Genomic DNA, 19,022 nt, shown 5'->3' with positions numbered 1-19,022 from the left:
AAACACCATCATATCAATGATTATAACCATTTAACACCATCATATCAATGATTATAACCATTTAACACCATCATATCAATGATTATAACTATTTAACACCATCATATCAATGATTATAACTATTAAACACCATCATATCAATGATTATAACCATTCAACACCATCATATCAATGATTATAACTATTCAACACCATCGTATCAATGATTATAAGCGTTTAACACCATCATATCGATGATTATAACTATTAAACACCATCATATCAATGATTATAACTATTTAACACCATCATATCAATGATTATAACCATTTAACACCATCATATCAATGATTATAACTATTTAACACCATCATATCAATGATTATAACTATTCAACACCATCGTATCAATGATTATAACCATTTAACACCATCATATCAATTAAAACTATTTAAACACCATTATATCTATGACTATAACTAGTTAACATCATCAGATCAATGTTTATATCTATTTAACACTATTAGATCAACGATTATAACTATATAACACCATCATATCAACGATTTTATGTATTTAACACTATCATATCACTTAAGATCAGTACTACAAACCAAGGCATCAAGCGGTTATTTCATTAGTTAATTACAACATTTTGTAATAACTCTGTAGATGAGAACCAGTGGAATGGCAGCTGTTCGTTTGATAATGGTTGGTGTGGATGGTACAACACCAGCCCCTTCCGCATTGCTACAGGCTGTGTATTCGACCGAGCCAACTACACCGAAATCGACAAGGAGGATATTGATAACACCCACGGTAAATATCTAGTACTAAATGAGAGGCCGCTGTATAAAATATTACCGAAAGCTTGCAGCAAACAGAACGGTTTTATCTTACTAAAATCCTACAATGTTCTCTATCTATTTTTCATTCATTGTACATATTGGTCTAAAAATAACAACTTTTGCAGTCTTAGATCAAATGAAATTGAATAATAGGTCAGGTCAGGGATCAGAGGTCAAGGGATGATGCGAGTAATCCAAGGTCAGAGGTCATCTTCTTGTCTTCAAATTAGAAAAAGGACAGTGTGAGTATTTCGAGGCCAGAGGTCAAGGGATAGTGTTAGTGACCTGAAGTCAGAGGTTAGGGGACAGAGTTAAAGTTCAAGGGATTGTGTTTGTATTCTGAGGTCAGTGATCAAGGAACAGTGTTAATAACCCGAGGTCAGAGGTTTAGGGACGGCGTTAGTAATTCGAGGTCAGAGGTCAAGGGACAGTTTTAATAACCCGAGGTTTTCTTTTCTTCCTTATTCTTTGTTTTCTTCAGTGTTTTTGATGTAAACGTGTAAGTGTTATCTTAATTGTATGATATCGTGAAGTAATTCTACTTTCTAGAATTCCTTTTGTTCAGGTGTTGTGTTACAACTGAGAGGGAAGCAATGTTCGGCGAGCGAATATGCTGTCATTTACCGGGAGGTTCCGGCACTCTACTACACTAACAACACTTGTCAGGTAAAAGGGTGGATATGCTGTGATTTATTGGGAGGTTCCGTCACTGTACTACACAACAACACTTGTCAGGCAGAAGGATATCTCCGACTACTTTTACTAAATGATATTGATTTAAGAGACAAATTCTTGCACCGTCCGAGATAACTGCCATAATTCTGTATGACACATAACGTCAATTACATTTTATTATGGTAGACACTTTAGATCAAACAAGTGCTCTTCTTGCAAATGTAATTTTTAACACTAACTGGTCGATATGACGAAAAAATCTTTACTTGTAATCTAATGCTTGTGATATTCTACAATAATTGTACTAAAAATCAATCAACCAAGACAAGGATTCACATACTGCAGAGGGAAGACAATAGTGTCTTTGATATAACGTTAAGGAAAAACACGTGCCATAATGATATTGACTTTCATCGCCATCATGCATTTGTATAATTTTACGTTGAACCTTTGTTGATCGTGACTCCGTATACAGCTAACGAGACTCCTCACCATTACCTCTATCGACTTATTATGCCGTTCAGTGGAACTTTTCACTAAACTCTACCTTTCTTTATCGTAAAATCAGCATTGTTTGTAGACGAATTGCCATATAAAGCCAGTTCTTCATCTAATTTTAAATGCCAGCAAATTTTTAATCCTAAATAAAGAGTACCTACCTCATACCCATCTAAAAATGCCATAAAGGCAGTAACTCCTTTATAATAGATACCTGTCTATTGGGACATTTTCCTCTGATCTCACTATATCACAATTCATCATAAAACACCGTACATTTCGTAACGTCAGGATTGGTCGTTTTAATGTAACTTGTTTTTATTGCGGGCTCTAACATATGTTTTCTTTTTTTTGTGTTAAGTGTATACAATTATCATCAGTTTATGTGGTGACATTGATAATTCTAGTTTTGAACAAAATATTATCTAACAAACATTTTTTGAAAATATTAATCTCTTATTCAATCTTCGTAATATGCTCTAAAGATAACTTAATATAATATTTACAATGTTGCCTTTTTATATTATAGCTACGTTTTTCCGTGCGTAACGTAAGACGAGATAGGGTTGGTGTTAATATATATGAGATGCTGGATTCCGACCAGGTGACGGGCATGTCTCTCACGGTAGACTCCACTCCGTCTAAAAGTCCGAAATGGAGACATTACAACGCAGTACTCCCTGTTACCTCCGACAGGTAAGTTCATGTAGTTAGAGACACCTCCGACAGGTAAGTTCATGAAGTTAACGACACCTACGACAGGTTAGTCCATGTAGTTAGTGACACTTGCGACAGGTTAGTCCGTGTAGATAACGACACCTCCGACAGGTTAGTCCATGTAGATAACGACACCTCCGACAGGTTAGTCCATGTAGATAACGACACCTCCGACAGGTTAGTTCATGTAGATAGTGACACTTCCGACAGGTTAGTCCATGTAGTTAGTGACACTTCCGACAGGTTAGTCAATGTAGATAGTGACACCTCCCACAGGTTAGTCTATGTAGATAACGACACCTCCGACAGGTTAGTCCATGTAAATGACACCTCCGACAGGTTAGTTCATGTAGATAGTGACACTTCCGACAGGTTAGTCCATGTAGTTAGTGACACTTCCGACAGGTTAGTCAATGTAGGTAATGACACCTCCGACAGGTTAGTCTATGTAGATAACGACACATCCGACAGGTTAGTCCATGTAGTTAGTGACACCTCCCACAGGTTAGTCCATGTAGTTAGTGACACCTCCGACAGGTTAGTCAATGTAGATAACGACACCTCCGACAGGTTAGTTCATGTAGATAGTGACACTTCCGACAGGTTAGTCAATGTAGTTAGTGACACCTCCGGCAGTTTGTTCATGTGTCAGTGACACTACCGACAGGTCTATACTAATTTGAAATACATTTGATGAAATCGTTTATCTTTTACATTTTGTAAATTGTTCAGAATTACCAACAAGTCCCCACTACAGACTACATGTACATGTTTCTATTTGCAGGCTTGCGTTGGAGATTTGGGCCCAAGTATTTATTTCTGAGGATATTCTTATGGATTTTGTATCCCTTTCTCCGGATTGTTTCCAACAAGGTTTGTCTCTAAATTTAGATGTTAACCGAAAGCGTGCTAATGGATGCAACTTAACATAATGTTTACTTAAACTCAGTCAATAAATAGATAAACACATTCATCGTATGACTGGCAGAGATAAACCTTTTCATGATATCACTGATGATGATAAACCTTTTTATGATGCGGCTGACAGAGATAAACCAATTTATTATATGGCTGACAGCGATAAACCTAATTATGATATGGCTGACCGCGATAAACCTTTTTATGGTATGGCCGACAGCGATAAACCTATTTATCGTATTGTAAGTGTGAAAATCTGTCAACATTGCCTTCACATTTAGCAAACACTTCTTTTCTCCATTTAATGAACATTTTGGCGCGTGCGTCTTTTTAAGGCAATGAAAACACAAGAAAATACCAACGTGCCAACTTAATCATAATCGAGTAAAACTAGGGGAAATTTTTAACAAAAGAAGAAATTATTTTAGAAAAGGATGTTAAGATTGGTAAAAAGCTCTTTGGAGATCTGTAAAATCCACATACTATTAATTCCATTTCTTGAATATCAGTATCAGAGTGTAAGCCAGATTTAATAGTACTGAAAATTAGTTAGTGGTTAGTAGTTTTCACAGAGGCTTGGTTAAACAGCTAACATGTATAGCAAAATTTACGTTAAACCTTTTGAAATTTTTTATCGCATCACTATTAATAAATATCACTTGTTTTCAGTAGCGATGAATACGAATACATTATTTATTTCACTTATGAATATTAAGTAACTTTCAAAGAAGTTTTAATGATCGTTTTGTGCGGACTGATATCCCGATCTTTGGTTTAAAGACACCGGAGTGAAATTTGAACAGCTGATTTATTTGCAATGTAGATGTTTTCTGCACCGAAGACATCAATGTCGCGTTTTTATATGGGTTCATACTGTTTGCTATTATTGATCGAATCAGGTCGGTAAAAGAGGTAATTAGCGGGTGTTACCATTACCGTGTAATATATATTTGATCCAGGATACTTATTGATGCAATTTAGACCGATTATCGGTCGTAACAACTTTTACTACAACGCTATTACCATGATGTACAGCCGGTCTTTTTCCGGAATGTCTCTGTGTTGTTTGCTTTGGTAACTAGTCTCCGCCACTTTGTACTGGACTGAAACAAACGGACATGTAGGGTTTGATGTTTATAATACAGATCTATGTTAACACTACAATTACGTTAATAAGCAGTAGATTTTGTTACAACTATGTATCGTTCTTGTTTCGACCAATCCCTAGGGACATCAAACAAGACAATGAAACCGACTTTTAGATAGAACTGTAATATCGACCACCACTGAAACACGATGATTTGTGATTTGAGCCAAGGAATACTTTGGCAGTATAATAAAAGGATATGAGTGACATACATGTAATTGCCTAGTAAAAGATTTGAGGTCTGCTGATGATTGTAACAGCTTGCAAAACTTACTGGATCTATATTAATTTATTGACGATGTTAATTGTTATTGTGTGGTTAGGTGAACTGACATAAAAGACATGCGTATCACAACATGATTTAACTGAAACTAATTTGCAGACAAAATAATTTTATCGTAACCGTTTTATTTTTTTAGTTGAACCTGATGTACACAACGACACCATGATGTTTCTTCGGGTTACAGAATCCGAGAAGAAGCGTTCCGGAATCGTCCTGATCGTACTGGGGACTGTGACTGGGCTGGTGGCCTGTCTCACAGCCCTGGCTGTGGCATTGATAGGTAACTACACGGGGACACATTTTATGTTACACATTTACTAGATATTTATTTTGGTATGAGAACTGATTGCTAGTATAGCGCGAGCATCGGGGATGGTTACCTTGGTGTCAGCCTTATTGTCACGTGATAATGGTTAAAACATATTGCATCGCTGATATTAAAAAAATAAGTCCAAATACATAACTGCCTTAGCATTTCACTAAACAGCAAAACAAAACAAAAAACGTGATGGGCGTGTCTTCCCCTACTGCATTTGTATGCATCTAAGCTGATTTACTTGTCACCATTTGTAATATTGAACTTTCCATGCTGGTTAGTCATCTACCCTCACTATTTCTCTTTTCAATTTGATACCTCGACTACACAAAAGCTTCTTGAGCGCCGTTTCAATGAAAAAGGGATGCACACTGATTTGTGTAGTCTTCGATATATTCAATGAGTAGTATGATTTGAATAACGGCGATATATATTAGATTATCTAATCTATTACACCGGTAATCAACTTGTGTTCAATCGATCTTCAGTGATGAGACGAAGGCGGAAGGCGGTAGAGGGTTCTGTTAAGAGACCCTATTCTCCTCGCAAAAGCTCGGCTCACTCCTCTACTACCATGTCCACCACTCTGTCCTGCCTGGAAGACAAGCGCACTCTCCACGACGAGCCTCTGCTTGAGGAGGATACGACTTCCGACCGCCAGGCGTCGCTGAACGGAAGTATCTGTAACATGACTATCTCACCCTATTACGAATGGATACAGGACAGTGACGAAATGATACGGAATATTCCCAGGTCAAAAATAAGACTTGTAAGGTACAAGAACGTTTATCTTTAAAACAACGATATGATTTATGTTATTCAATGTAAAACTGCTAATTTGCACCATGTTAACTGTGGAATTTGCGAAATTAAAAGCCGCTGAGTTTTTCGTTTTGGTGAAACGAGATATCTTATGGTAGGATCGAATGGACGATGATATTAAGAAGCCGAATTATTTGATAAATTGTTTTAAAAATGGCGAACATTAATAGGCTTTCATTATATTATCATCATAACGTTTCTGAATAGCCGATGTTTAAGCTTCGTTCTTACTTTCTGGTAGTACTGAATACGCCTTCGTACCTAGACGATACTAAAATTGATGACGAATTTTGACTAAATAATTGCAGCCTTCTGTTTTTCGGGGAAGATAGTAATCCTATTTCAGCAGTGTCACATTTTACTCAATATGATACAGAAAAAAATGATGACAGTTGATAATCAAGCTGTTTCAGTTAAGATCAATGCTCGTCGAAAGAATGTTCTTTAAATTGTCTACTACAGTAAACATATCCTCAATTCTACTTGCTATCATTACAGTATGATTGGTAAGGGTGCATTCGGAGAAGTATTTTACGGATTGTTGGCAGACGTAGCTCATCTGCGAAAGGAATTACCAGTCGCCATCAAAGTAAGACTATCTATAAGGATTATTCTATGTCAGCTTTTACGTTTATGTTGTATAAACATTTAACTTTAGAATAAAATAAATCTCTAAAGCTACAAGAAAACATCTATTTATATATTAATATAGCTAGGATTCAGTTGATCAGTGAGCCATGATTCAGTATAACATGAATGCTTTTAATATTCTGTGTCTTGACAGCGGGCTACTTAACATTAAACTTTGAAATGAAAAATATCATTTCTTCAAAATTATCGGTAACGTAAAAATCAACGTTTCAAACTTTTCATATGCGATTGTTTAATTTAGAAAACAGATCAATAATTGATTTCGTTTCTTGTTTCAGACGTTACCATCTTTGTGTTCGGAGCAAACGAAATCAGAATTTTTTTTCGAAGCAATTATTTTAAGGTATGTTGGTCTTGTTCGTGTTTTACCAGTGATGCACGCTGTAATTCTGTGCTATATTCTAGAAATAATATTGTTACCTCTTTACAAAAAAAGGAGGATATAAATCTGGAAATCAAAATCAAAGACAAAATCTTCGTAATCAATACAGACTGGAACGAATTCCATTGTATAAATAGATAGTATATTTACCAGTGTATGATTACCCACTAACAACAAAACACATTTTTTCCATTTACATTTGTATACGATTCTTTATTTACCATTCCAGTAAGTTCAAACATCCAAATATCATCCGATTTTTGGGAATATCGATCGACGATCGATCCATGTTTTTGATATTAGAACTGATGGAAGGAGGCGACCTGCGAACGTTTGTCAGAGACGCACGCCCCAGAGAGGTAATATATCGGATGTACTTTGAAATTACTCGAGTATTCCAAGTTGTGTAACTGTTCTTCAGATATAACACTTTAATATAAATAAATCCAAATGGGCGTACGTATTTCTGAAAGACTGATGAGATCTAGGTTAATTTAGTTCGTAATTCGGAGGTGTAGATATTTGTATATAGTGACGTTATTTACCACAAACTTGGTATTCAAACTCAAGAAGGATGCAATGTCATTTACGATATCTATTTCATTTTTGTCGTATTCACATTAAGATACCTTCTGTTGGTGTTTGGTGAGTCTTGTAGGCCACTTTTTGTTATTTCAGAAAGGAGAATGTTCATCTCTCAGTATTTTGGATTTGTTGAAATTATCCTGTGACATAGCGAAGGGTTGTCAGTACCTCGAGAGCAACAAGTTCATTCACAGGTAAATTCCACAATGTTGAATATTTAACAGATAACAATCACGCCATTTCAGATGCTCTAATTAAACGTCACTAGGCTGCTATTTCTGTGAGCTGATATTGGTTTAGAGTTTTTATCGTGTTAATGAATCCGACCCAGACCTCCCCATTAATTCGTTTCAAAAATTATGTTTTATACTTATAATTTCTCTTGTCATCTTTAATCCACTGAAATTCATTAGAAAATCCTTTCACTTATTGCGTTTTTTCCCTGTTTCTCCTTAAAATAAGATCATGACACAATGAAAATATGATACATTTACTAGAAAGTATTGATTTTACTGCAAAAATTGGAACCACTGCAGAAGAAAAAAACAATAAAAAAAAAAACCAAAGTACTTACATGGGGAGCTTTGATTGGCTGGTAGGAAGGTAAATTTTGAACAAAAATAAAGTTAATTTGTATTTATGTAAAGACCCAATTCTCCTATAATGGGGCAATACGAACATGTTGGTACTCATGTCCTCACCTGATTGTCTTTATTCTCTACAGAGACATTGCAGCCCGGAACTGTTTACTCACAGAAAAGGGTCCCAACCGGGTAGCCAAAATAGGAGATTTTGGGATGGCAAGAGACATTTTAAGGTAGGTGTTCCCAGACTGGTGAAACATACTGACTGTCGTTATATTACAGTAACTTTATTTCTATTTGCCAGAAAATACCATGTGTACACGATGTATAATTCCTTGATGTGTTTTGTTGTTATGAATATTGACAAAGCCTACAATCAACAAAATCATACTTAAAGGAGGTATATGCTTGTACAAAAGACTCGCACGAGAACAGCACATTTAAACACAAACTAAGTGATAGATACAGTACAGCCAAACAATGAATTAAACTGCATCATACAGCTGTTTTGTCCTTATAGGTTTATCAGTTATGCAAGGGGTATAGATATTGAAACCCAAGAGGCGACCGAGAAAAAAAAACAGTGGTTGAAAGAAATTTAATTGGAAGATGTACTAGCCCTGTGCTTCAACAAAATTTCGTAATTTTCATATGTCTGATGAACGGACAAACAAGGGTCATATTCAACTCGTGTAAACATGCTTGCAAAACAGACACGTGTTTTTCATAAGCCGAAAACTACAAAGCTTTAACCTTATGATGAATAGATTTTTGCAATTAGAAATTGACGTAACAGACACATTATCGTGAAATTTCAGCCGTAGTTGATTTGAAACCCTACATAATTAAAACACCATTTTATAATCTTCTCGATTTTAATGTTGCCACCATAGTACATTACAACTAACATCAAAGAATTCAATCCTAGCACCACATTCGTAATATATACGCCAACATTTCGCATCTGTTTTATTTACTTGTTTTGATAGAATATCTTTATTTATATATTCTGTGCCCTTTGTAGATGATATATTTAGAATTATGTTGTCGAAAGCTTGGCGTATTTCTTTGAGCAACAACATCGACTTTGCTTAACATGTCTAATCTATATCTCTTAAGTAAAATTTCAACCCTCCCCGATACAGTTATAGTGTACTTGTAAAACACAGTATTTATTCTAGTAGAATCTTCTATGTATTCTGTTATGGTATAATGAGATAAAAATAACTGATCTTTTACACGGTTATCGGTTTTCTCGAAAACAGTTTCAGTAACGCTTTGATCGTAATACAATATTGCTACGGACATTCCTAAACAAGTTAAACGTTTCAGAATCCTTCTTGTTAACAGAACAAACTACTATCGGAAGAACGGCGCTGCTATGATTCCTGTGAAATGGATGCCACCGGAAGCATTCATGGACGGCGTTTTTACGTCCAAAACAGATGTCTGGTAAGTGCTTCAATCTCTGTCTACTGGTCTAGTACACTGGGGTTAGTTGTTACATTACCATGATCATGTCAATATCATCGTTACCAGCTTATCTTTATATATAGCTTGCTTTTTAGAATATAGGTAAGAATTTTGGGATACCTGCCTTCTGGTTTGTTTTCTTTTTCTTTCTGTATCATTTTAACAAGTTACATGACACTGCACAAAATGCTTGTTTCGTGATAGAAAAAAACCTCTATTACGGAGTTAAGATAAGGAGTCATGGTCGATCCAATGAATTATCTCCCTTTATACATCCTGTGACATATTGGAAGGTTTCACTAATGGTTGACGATTCGAGCGTTTAAAATGTAGAGTGTATCTTCAAATTATTTTTTAATGACATATACCAGAAATGTTGTTTGTACTTTTAAAGATTTTATTTAACAATATCAGGATAGGAGGGAATGATCCGGCAATAAATTTGTTGATTCAGTACAAGCTCAAACATAATCAAGTCTTTAGTGCATACAACTATTGGCTTAGTCTTGAAGTTGCTGTTTTAAATGATTTGCTGAAATTTGATCACGAATGATCAAGTCGTCTTGTGAAAACGATATCAATCGTAGAAAACGAATTTCAAACGTAATCAAGCATGTTTAGACCGACAAAGAAATTGCTTCAAACCATTAGAAAACTGAATACACTTTCATACCATAGCGACGGTTACCTCACATGTACCTTTGTCTTGTCAGGTGGTCAACGGTGTGATCCGTTGGTTTGCTTCGTCGTCGTCACCAAGAAGAAAAATGTTTCTATCCCGAAAATTTATGCATGAAAAAACAAAGTTGTTATCATAGAATGATTTCATTATCCATAGGCTATTAGTATAAAATCTCAGGTGCTTGGCACTTTTATCTGTAGTTCTCATTAAATCCCATGACAACAGAAAGATAATAGGATGACAATAGCAGAGGCCTACGAGATTAATTTGGGAAATGATTACAAAATGGAAAATGAAATACACAATTTGACTTCAAGTGACACCAAATTTGCAGACTTTAAAGCAATATTTTATTGATTTTTTTATCATTACAGTTATTTTATCAGCTAATTATGTTTTTTGAACTTTGAAAATGACAAATGAAATGCTAAGATAAGTTTATAGAACAAACCACACAATGGATGTTGCGTTAGAAACGGAATACGATAAATGTGGCTTTCCCGGCATGAATGATTTTGCAATTCTTTGACTAATGAAATAACAAAAAATTTAAATAGTTTAATCTATTTCATTAAACAGATATCATTTTTCCGATTTTTCTTACATCACATGGTGTTTATTGCAGGGCGTTTGGTGTAGTGCTATGGGAAGTGTTTACTATGGGGTTCGTTCCTTACCCAGGGAAAACCAACGCTGAGGTGATGAAGTATGTCCTTGGAAACGGCCGACTGAACCAACCGCCTCTGTGTTCGGGAGAACTGTAAGAATTTGAAATGCATGGTGTTTAATTTGGGTGGAAGATTGTTTCAGAATATCACTGATAATGAGGCAACATACAGGGAAAGGGAAGTTACTCGACAGAAAAGTCAAACAAGTCATTTAATTGGCTGAGCGTGGGGATGTATTATAGCAATATGTTTGGTAATTTTCTAAGTAGCACCTACAAGGACATATGTATATTTGAAAGGAAAGCCACACAGCAGCTCCATCACAGAAAAGTGTACTATTTTGTTTATATGAAAAGATATTTATCAACAATTTAACAGATCTTGTAACCAACCCTGCCTTTCAATCGTCATTGCATTTGACAGACGGTTGTGACAGTGGTAAATACAACTGCCAAACCTACATTGAACAATGAATTATTTCTCAGATGAGCTTACTACCTAACTGATCATTTTGTAACTGATCGGAAGTGATATTTTTAACTATACATTGAAAATTGAGGCATTTGTGTCGTCGAAAGAAACAAAAAGCACACTATCGTAACATCACCGTTAAAATTATGGACGTGGAATCATATATTGTGCTGTTGTCACCACCTATACTGCGTGTACCAGTTTCTCAAGCTTATGTCATAAACACAATTAATTTTACTGTGATAACATCAGTGATATTTATCAATGACGTCATTATATTTTTCAGATATGAATTGATGATGAAATGTTGGAAAACAAAACCAAAGGAGAGGCCTTCATTCGTCTCTATAGCTGAATCCATGTCAAAGATCAAACAGGTAGGCACATAATGACGAATTTTCTGATTGTCTGACTTAAGAAATTCATAATGATGTGTTTTTATTTGTACAAAAGACACAAAAATGAATAACAACTTTTAGTAATTTAGAGTGAGATAGAGTAGAAACAAACAATGAATTAAACTGCATCATACAGCTGTTTCGTCCTTCTAGGACTCGTCAGTAATGTTACATCATACAGCTGTTTCGTCCTTCTAGGACTCGTCTGTAATGCTACATCATATAGCTTTTTCGTCCTTCTAGGACTCGTCTGTAATGCTACATCATACAGCTGTTTAGTCCTTCTAGGACTCATCAGTGATGCTACATCATACAGCTGTTTCGTCCTTCTAGGACTCATCAGTGATGCTATGGACCTAGATTTTGAAGCCTGGAAGGCAACCATGGAAAACCCAAAGTGATCGAAAGTCAAAATCTAGACGGGGAGCTGCAGAAGTCCCATAATTCGATAAAATTCGTATTTTGCACATATTAGATAATTTTAGAACATCACTACGTCCATGTGTATGTTCTGAACCATGCCACTATTTGAATGAATTAAGATGTGGCATACAGGTTACAGCCAACCTTGTTCACCAGCAGTGTCTACTACCTGCTATCTTAAAAACTGTACAAAAGACACAAAAGTGAATACTACATTTAGTGATTTAGAGTCGGATACAAAAATGCCAAACAATGAATTTAACTGAATCATACAGCTGTTACGTCTTCCTAGGATACTGTAAACTGTAAATGTGTAGTATGCACTGTAAATGTGTAGTATACACTGTAAATGTGTAGTATACACTGTAAATGTGTAGTATACACTGTAAATGTGTAGTATACACTGTAAATGTATAGTATACACTGTAAATGTATAGTATACACTGAAAATGTATAGTATACACTGTAAATGTATAGTATATACTGAAAATGTATAGTATACACTGTAAATGTGTAGTATATACTGTAAATGTATAGTATACACTGTAAATGTGCAGTATATACTGTAAATGTGTGGTATACACTGTAAATGTGGTATACACTGTAAATGTGCAGTATATACTGTAAATGTGTAGTATACATTGTAAATGTGTAGTATACACTGTAAATGTATAGTATACACTGTAAATGTATAGTATACACTGTAAATGTGCAGTATATACTGTAAATGTGTGGTATACACTGTAAATGTATAGTATACACTGTAAATGTATAGTATACACTGTAAATGTGCAGTATATACTGTAAATGTGTAGTATATACTGTAAATGTATAGTATACACTGTAAATGTGCAGTATACACTGTAAATGTGCTGTATATACTGTAAATGTATAGTATATACTGTAAATGTATAGTATACACTGTAAATGTGTGGTATACACTGTAAATGTATAGTATACACTGTAAATGTATTGTATATACTGTAAATGTATAGTATATACTGTAAATGTATATTGATATGTTTTCCTTTCTTAATGTTCTCTTGCTCTTTCAGGAAAATAACAAAGAGGAAGCAATCACGCTCACCAATCTCTCCAAAGAGCCTGCTCCTTTTGTGATAGAAGTTGACGAGGAACAATGTCTAACAGAAAACCATGGCAACGAACTTAACAATATAAGTTCACGAACCTGTTCGCCTGGACATGTTTCTCTTCTCAGTATGAATATGACCGGAAATGGTGCAATTTCCTAATATTTCACAGTGAAATATGCTGTTTACTGTTATTGTATGTATAAAATCAAAATGTGTACCCGTTTGACGAGGAATAACTGGTCTGTGTGCCACACCATTCATTTGGGAACTAAAGTGAGTACCGGAAGTGCATCAGGATTTTTGTTATATATATTGGTGAGAATGAGATAAAAACATACATTTACATGTGAAGTAATCATCTTGAATTGTATAAGGATGTACGAGAAGTGTGAAAGTCACGTTTTGGAAATTTGAAGGATTGTGATCAAACTGTAATTGTCATTCAATTTGTGTTATCTCGTTAAAGTATCTGTGATAATTGTCATAGGTTGTGAAAATGCGCTTCATCCCGGAGTGGGATCCGCAAAATGGCGGTGTAAATGAGAGTTTAATATGTTCATTTTTTTGTATTACCTCGCTACTATCACGAACTTTGGTCTTTATTGGATGCAATGGTAAATACGTTGAGTGATGTTTTAATATTTCAGTGACTACATTCGCTGGATTGTAATGTGAATGAAGGGACCAAGCGTTTGAGTATATAGGGCAATTTTGGAACAGAGATATTTACCCCATCTCGCAAAGTAGGATAAGATATTTATAATTATCTGGATATGTCGAACTCAACTATTTAGTTACACTTACACTGAGCAGCCAACGCTTTAAGTCAACGTTTTAAAGTTATTTGTCGTGTTCTCTCTGTTACGAGAAACATATAACATACATCAGAAAAAATATCGTCATTCTCTGTCGTTCAGAACGACAATTTTTCTATGACTCATATTTAATACTCATATCTAATAACGTAGTTTTGTCTCGGAAAATGATCAGTTTTGTCATTGTAAGCCGCATTATTATAAGTAAATATTGTGTTTGAATATTATTTGTTTTGCTGAGTTTCAATGGGTCTGCTTGTTTATAGTTATGTACTCAAATTAAATGGCTTTGTAATTGTAAATGTAGTTATTTGTTGTTTTTTATATCACTTTTTCACACAAGAAAACCTTTTGTCTGTTTGACCCTATGTTCGACGTTACTGTAACGACAAGTATCCAGATGTTTGTACAAATTGTTTGTGCAATCAGACACACTTAATCAGAATACTGCGACGGAAAGCTTTCTCATTGTACGAGGTGCTGATTCTAAACAGCGGAAGAAAATAACTACATAAAAACAAAATAGGATGAACAGACGGAAAAATAAGAAATTACCAACAAATCAACAGAATCCTTGTCGACATCTAGATTAAAAAACTAGAGCAAAATATGAACAAAAGAGTAACACTGATAATCCCTAAAAAGTACAAATAGAACAAGACCAGGTGTTCCGGAAAGGCAAGAGTTTTCTGTTTTATCGATCACATCCGCCATGTAAACCTTGGTCAACCCATGTAAGCACTGTCTAACCGAACGAGAAGGTAAACAACAACGAGGCCAGAATGTATATACGATAACGAGCATCAAACGAACGTCCACCTTTATATCGCGCGAGGGAGTATTTCTCCATGAGATCATTATGACAACTAAAATTTATTCCATAAAATGAAAAATATTTTGGGATCAATTTGAATATGTTGGTTATGAACCTGCTTGCACTGTTTGAAACAGAACACACTGCCGTATTTTACCGGTACTTTGTCACAGGTTGTGGTGGACCCTGGTGTTTGAACATGATTTTTTGACGTATTTCGGGAATTTTCTTTTCGGGTTGATAATATCAAAAGAATAGATATTCTTATAACACAACCACATTCTCGCACATCTATGACCAGGTGTTAAACAAAGCATAACCGTATTGACTATGATACATTGCGTATTATTTGGTCTATAATCTGTTTACCATCTCGTCAACATTTTTTGTTTTTACCTTAATGTATATAGGAATATAGAACAGTGCTAGTACGGTCCACACTGGTAATTCGTTTGATGAATCACGACGTCAGACTATGACGAGTGTGTGGCGAGTTCTGTCGAACCACGACGTCAGACTGAGTGGCGGGTTCTGTCGAACCACGACGTCAGACTGAGTGGCGAGACCTGTCGAACCACGACGTCAGACTGGGGCGAGTTCTGTCGAACAACAACGTCAGACTCTGGGGCGAGTCCTGTTGAACCACAACGTCAGAGTGAGTAGCAAGTCATGTCGAACCACGACGTCAGACTGAGTGGCGAGTTCTGTCGAACCACGACGTCAGACTGAGTGGCGAGACCTGTCGAACCACGACGTCAGACTCTGGGGCGAGTTCTGTCGAACCACGACGTCAGACTCTGGGGCGAGTTCTGTCGAACAACATCGTCAGACTTTGGGGCGAGTCCTGTCGAACCACAACGTCGGACTCTGGGGCGAGTCCTGTCGAACCACAACGTCGGACTCTGGGGCGATTCCTGTTGAACCACAACGTCAGAGTGAGTAGCAAGTCATGTCGAACCACGACGTCAGACTGAGTGGCGAGTTCTGTCGAACTACGACGTCATACTGAGTGGCGAGACCTGTCGAACCACGACGTCAGACTCTGGGGCGAGTTCTGTCGAACCACGACGTCAGACTCTGGGGCGAGTCCTGTCGAACCACAACGTCGGACTCTGGGGCGAGTCCTGTCGAACCACAACGTCGGACTCTGGGGCGAGTCCTATCGAACCACAACGTCAGACTCTGGTGCGAGTCCTGTCGAACCACAACGTCTGAGTGAGTAGCAAGTCATGTCGAACCACGACGTCAGACTGAGTGGCGAGACCTGTCGAACCACGACGTCAGACTCTGGGGCGAGTTCTGTCGAACCACGACGTCAGACTCTGGGGCGAGTTCTGTCGAACAACATCGTCAGACTTTGGGGCGAGTCCTGTCGAACCACAACGTCGGACTCTGGGGCGAATCCTGTCGAACCACAACGTCGGACTCTGGGGCGAGTCCTGTCGAACCACAGCGTCAGACTCTGGTGCGAGTTCTGTCGAACAACATCGTCAGACTTTGGGGCGAGTCCTGTCGAACCACAACGTCGGACTCTGGGGCGAATCCTGTCGAACCACAACGTCGGACTCTGGGGCGAGTCCTGTCGAACCACAGCGTCAGACTCTGGTGCGAGTCCTGTCGAACCACAACGTCAGAGTGAGTAGCAAGTCATGTCGGACCACGACGTCAGAGTGAGTAGCGAGTCCTGTCGAACCACGATTTAATAATTAAAAAAAAAAACAAACAAACAAACTCATAACACAATTCAAGAAGATATTTACTAATCAGTAAGCAATTTCAATATGAAATGAATGAACTTTTTTTAACCTGTAAAATTTTATAAAAAAAATGCTAAAAAAAGGATGTATCCAAATCGTGAAAAAATGTACAAATTTCTTTAAAAGACTTTGGAAGTAAATCGGAAAGAGTTTTACGATATATGTTGGGTATAACTTAGTGCAGCACTCTTTCCAGCATTTCGTTATAAAGTTCTTTAGGTATTCGGTGAGGAAACCATTTGTAAGTCAGACACGACGAGAAACGTAACACCTCAAGGACATAATGTGTTTTGTATCCTGTGGGAAGGAGGACAGGAGTAAAGAATGTTCTAAACAGGTGCCGATCCGATCAATCGCGATTATCGGCGAATCCGCGTCACATTTAAACATAACTACAAAACTCAAGTGTATACCTATGAATACTGAACAACATTTTCGCGAAAACTTTATTTCGTGAGCTAACATATTCGGACATATTCGCGACTACATGAGTTCGCGAACCTGATTTAGAAATGGATGTTGGGCTATCAGATACATATCGGTAACCGAATCAGCATGGCTGTGATCAAGCGTTACTTCCGTACAAATAATCGCCAGGGATTTGAATTTGTGATTCACTCTCCTCAAGTAATAGCGCGAAAATAAGTCCCACGCCAAATCTAAGTAATTTACAGTAACGGGACCCAGGCACAATAGGCAACGCTTCAGGTTAGACAGTGATGAACAAAGTTCCACCTATATTATACAGCTTCGTCCCAGGGGTAGCATCAATTAAGGGGAATGGTACACATCGTGTCATTCGTCCGTCAATCAAAATTTTCCCAATGTGACCCTCGTCTTCGAGGTGAACTCTCTTTTCCTTCAACTAACGCAGAGTAGGAAAAGAGTCTCCATTTTGTAATCGGCGACAAAATTTTGTCTCTTTCAGGATGAGTTGGTTTCCACTAACTTACAATCGCTTGGATTGTATACAAAAAGTAGCTAGGGCCTCAGATAAATCGGTGAGTTTCGCCAATAAAACCTTGAAATGACTTACAAAACTTCAGTCAAGATAGATACAGCTGTATATTACGGATTCATGAAAATCTTCGTGTTGTAACAAGTGTCAAATACCTTATAAAACAGGAAGGCATAACTTAGTGTTACAACCACAGACCTGTCTGGTAGTGTAATACAATTCATAAACATCCATATGAATAAAATATCTCTCCTCTGTTGGTAAAAAAATAAGATACCAAACAGAAAAAATGAATTAAAAACCATACTTCTCTTTCATCTTAAGACGTTACAGCAAGAATCTCGCGGATTTAAGCCTCACAGCAGAGACGCAATCTCAAAGATTGTACGACGGAACTACGACGAATATTACGAATTAGGTATCAGGTAGGGCGGTATGATTATCTACCGAAAAGGATTGATAGCCCTGCTTGTTCATTGGACAATTGTTGAAAAAAAACGCCACACGTGACAGACAGGTATTTGATTTAATTTCCATATTATAGTACCTATCTTGTGTAGGAAATACATGTTAAAGTACAAAACGTTTGATTTTAACTCATCAAGCCATTATATAGAATTATAACATCTATATTATAATCACACCTTCCTCTGTTCACTTGAAAATGACTCTATGTCCACTGACAATTGACAATAGTTATCTGCAATATACCAATATCAGTTGAAGGACAGTCATGGGGACGGCAGTTGCAATAAAAACAAATGCCGAAGTGATTAGGAAAGCAAAATAGCACTCTTGAGATGGAGATCTGCTACAAACTTAGTGTTTAAACATATGATGGAAACGTTCCCTTTGAGAGAAGGCGCAGCGTTAGCTTTGCCCCGGGCCGTTTGCTGATGAAACTGAAAATATTATAGTCCTTTGCTTTGAATAGCGTGCGACGGTCCTCCCGAATGTTGTTCGGTGATGTAACTATCAGATACTACAAGAAGACTTCCTTCTCAAATTGAGCATGCCTGTGATAGATAAACTTAATAGACAAAATAGATGTTTATATACATGCA

At 36.8% G+C, this 19,022-nt stretch overlaps 1 protein-coding gene across 1 annotated transcript in view; it reads left to right on the top strand.

The window, feature by feature from the left end:
- LOC132551515 (tyrosine-protein kinase receptor-like) overlaps positions 1-14,154 on the top strand; it is a 41,661-nt gene extending 27,507 nt beyond the window's left edge. The window contains exons 6-20 of the mRNA XM_060215667.1: positions 652-798; positions 1,393-1,493; positions 2,530-2,696; positions 3,502-3,590; positions 5,202-5,345; positions 5,870-6,155; positions 6,702-6,792; positions 7,133-7,197; positions 7,466-7,595; positions 7,915-8,015; positions 8,546-8,638; positions 9,756-9,857; positions 11,186-11,320; positions 11,986-12,076; positions 13,576-14,154. Coding sequence (XP_060071650.1) covers positions 652-798; positions 1,393-1,493; positions 2,530-2,696; positions 3,502-3,590; positions 5,202-5,345; positions 5,870-6,155; positions 6,702-6,792; positions 7,133-7,197; positions 7,466-7,595; positions 7,915-8,015; positions 8,546-8,638; positions 9,756-9,857; positions 11,186-11,320; positions 11,986-12,076; positions 13,576-13,773 — 1,940 coding nt within the window. The 3' untranslated portion in view covers positions 13,774-14,154. The remainder of the gene's footprint in view (positions 1-651; positions 799-1,392; positions 1,494-2,529; positions 2,697-3,501; positions 3,591-5,201; positions 5,346-5,869; positions 6,156-6,701; positions 6,793-7,132; positions 7,198-7,465; positions 7,596-7,914; positions 8,016-8,545; positions 8,639-9,755; positions 9,858-11,185; positions 11,321-11,985; positions 12,077-13,575) is intronic.
- The last annotated feature ends 4,868 nt before the right edge of the window (positions 14,155-19,022 follow it).

This window comes from Ylistrum balloti, unplaced genomic scaffold (genome assembly GCF_031769215.1).
Source record: "Ylistrum balloti isolate Yb309-2 unplaced genomic scaffold, AGI_CSIRO_Ybal_v1 Utg370204, whole genome shotgun sequence".
Lineage (NCBI taxonomy): Eukaryota > Metazoa > Mollusca > Bivalvia > Pectinida > Pectinidae > Ylistrum > Ylistrum balloti.
The sequence above is the reverse complement of the archived record's forward strand: the minus strand, read 5'-3'. Positions and strand labels throughout refer to the sequence as shown.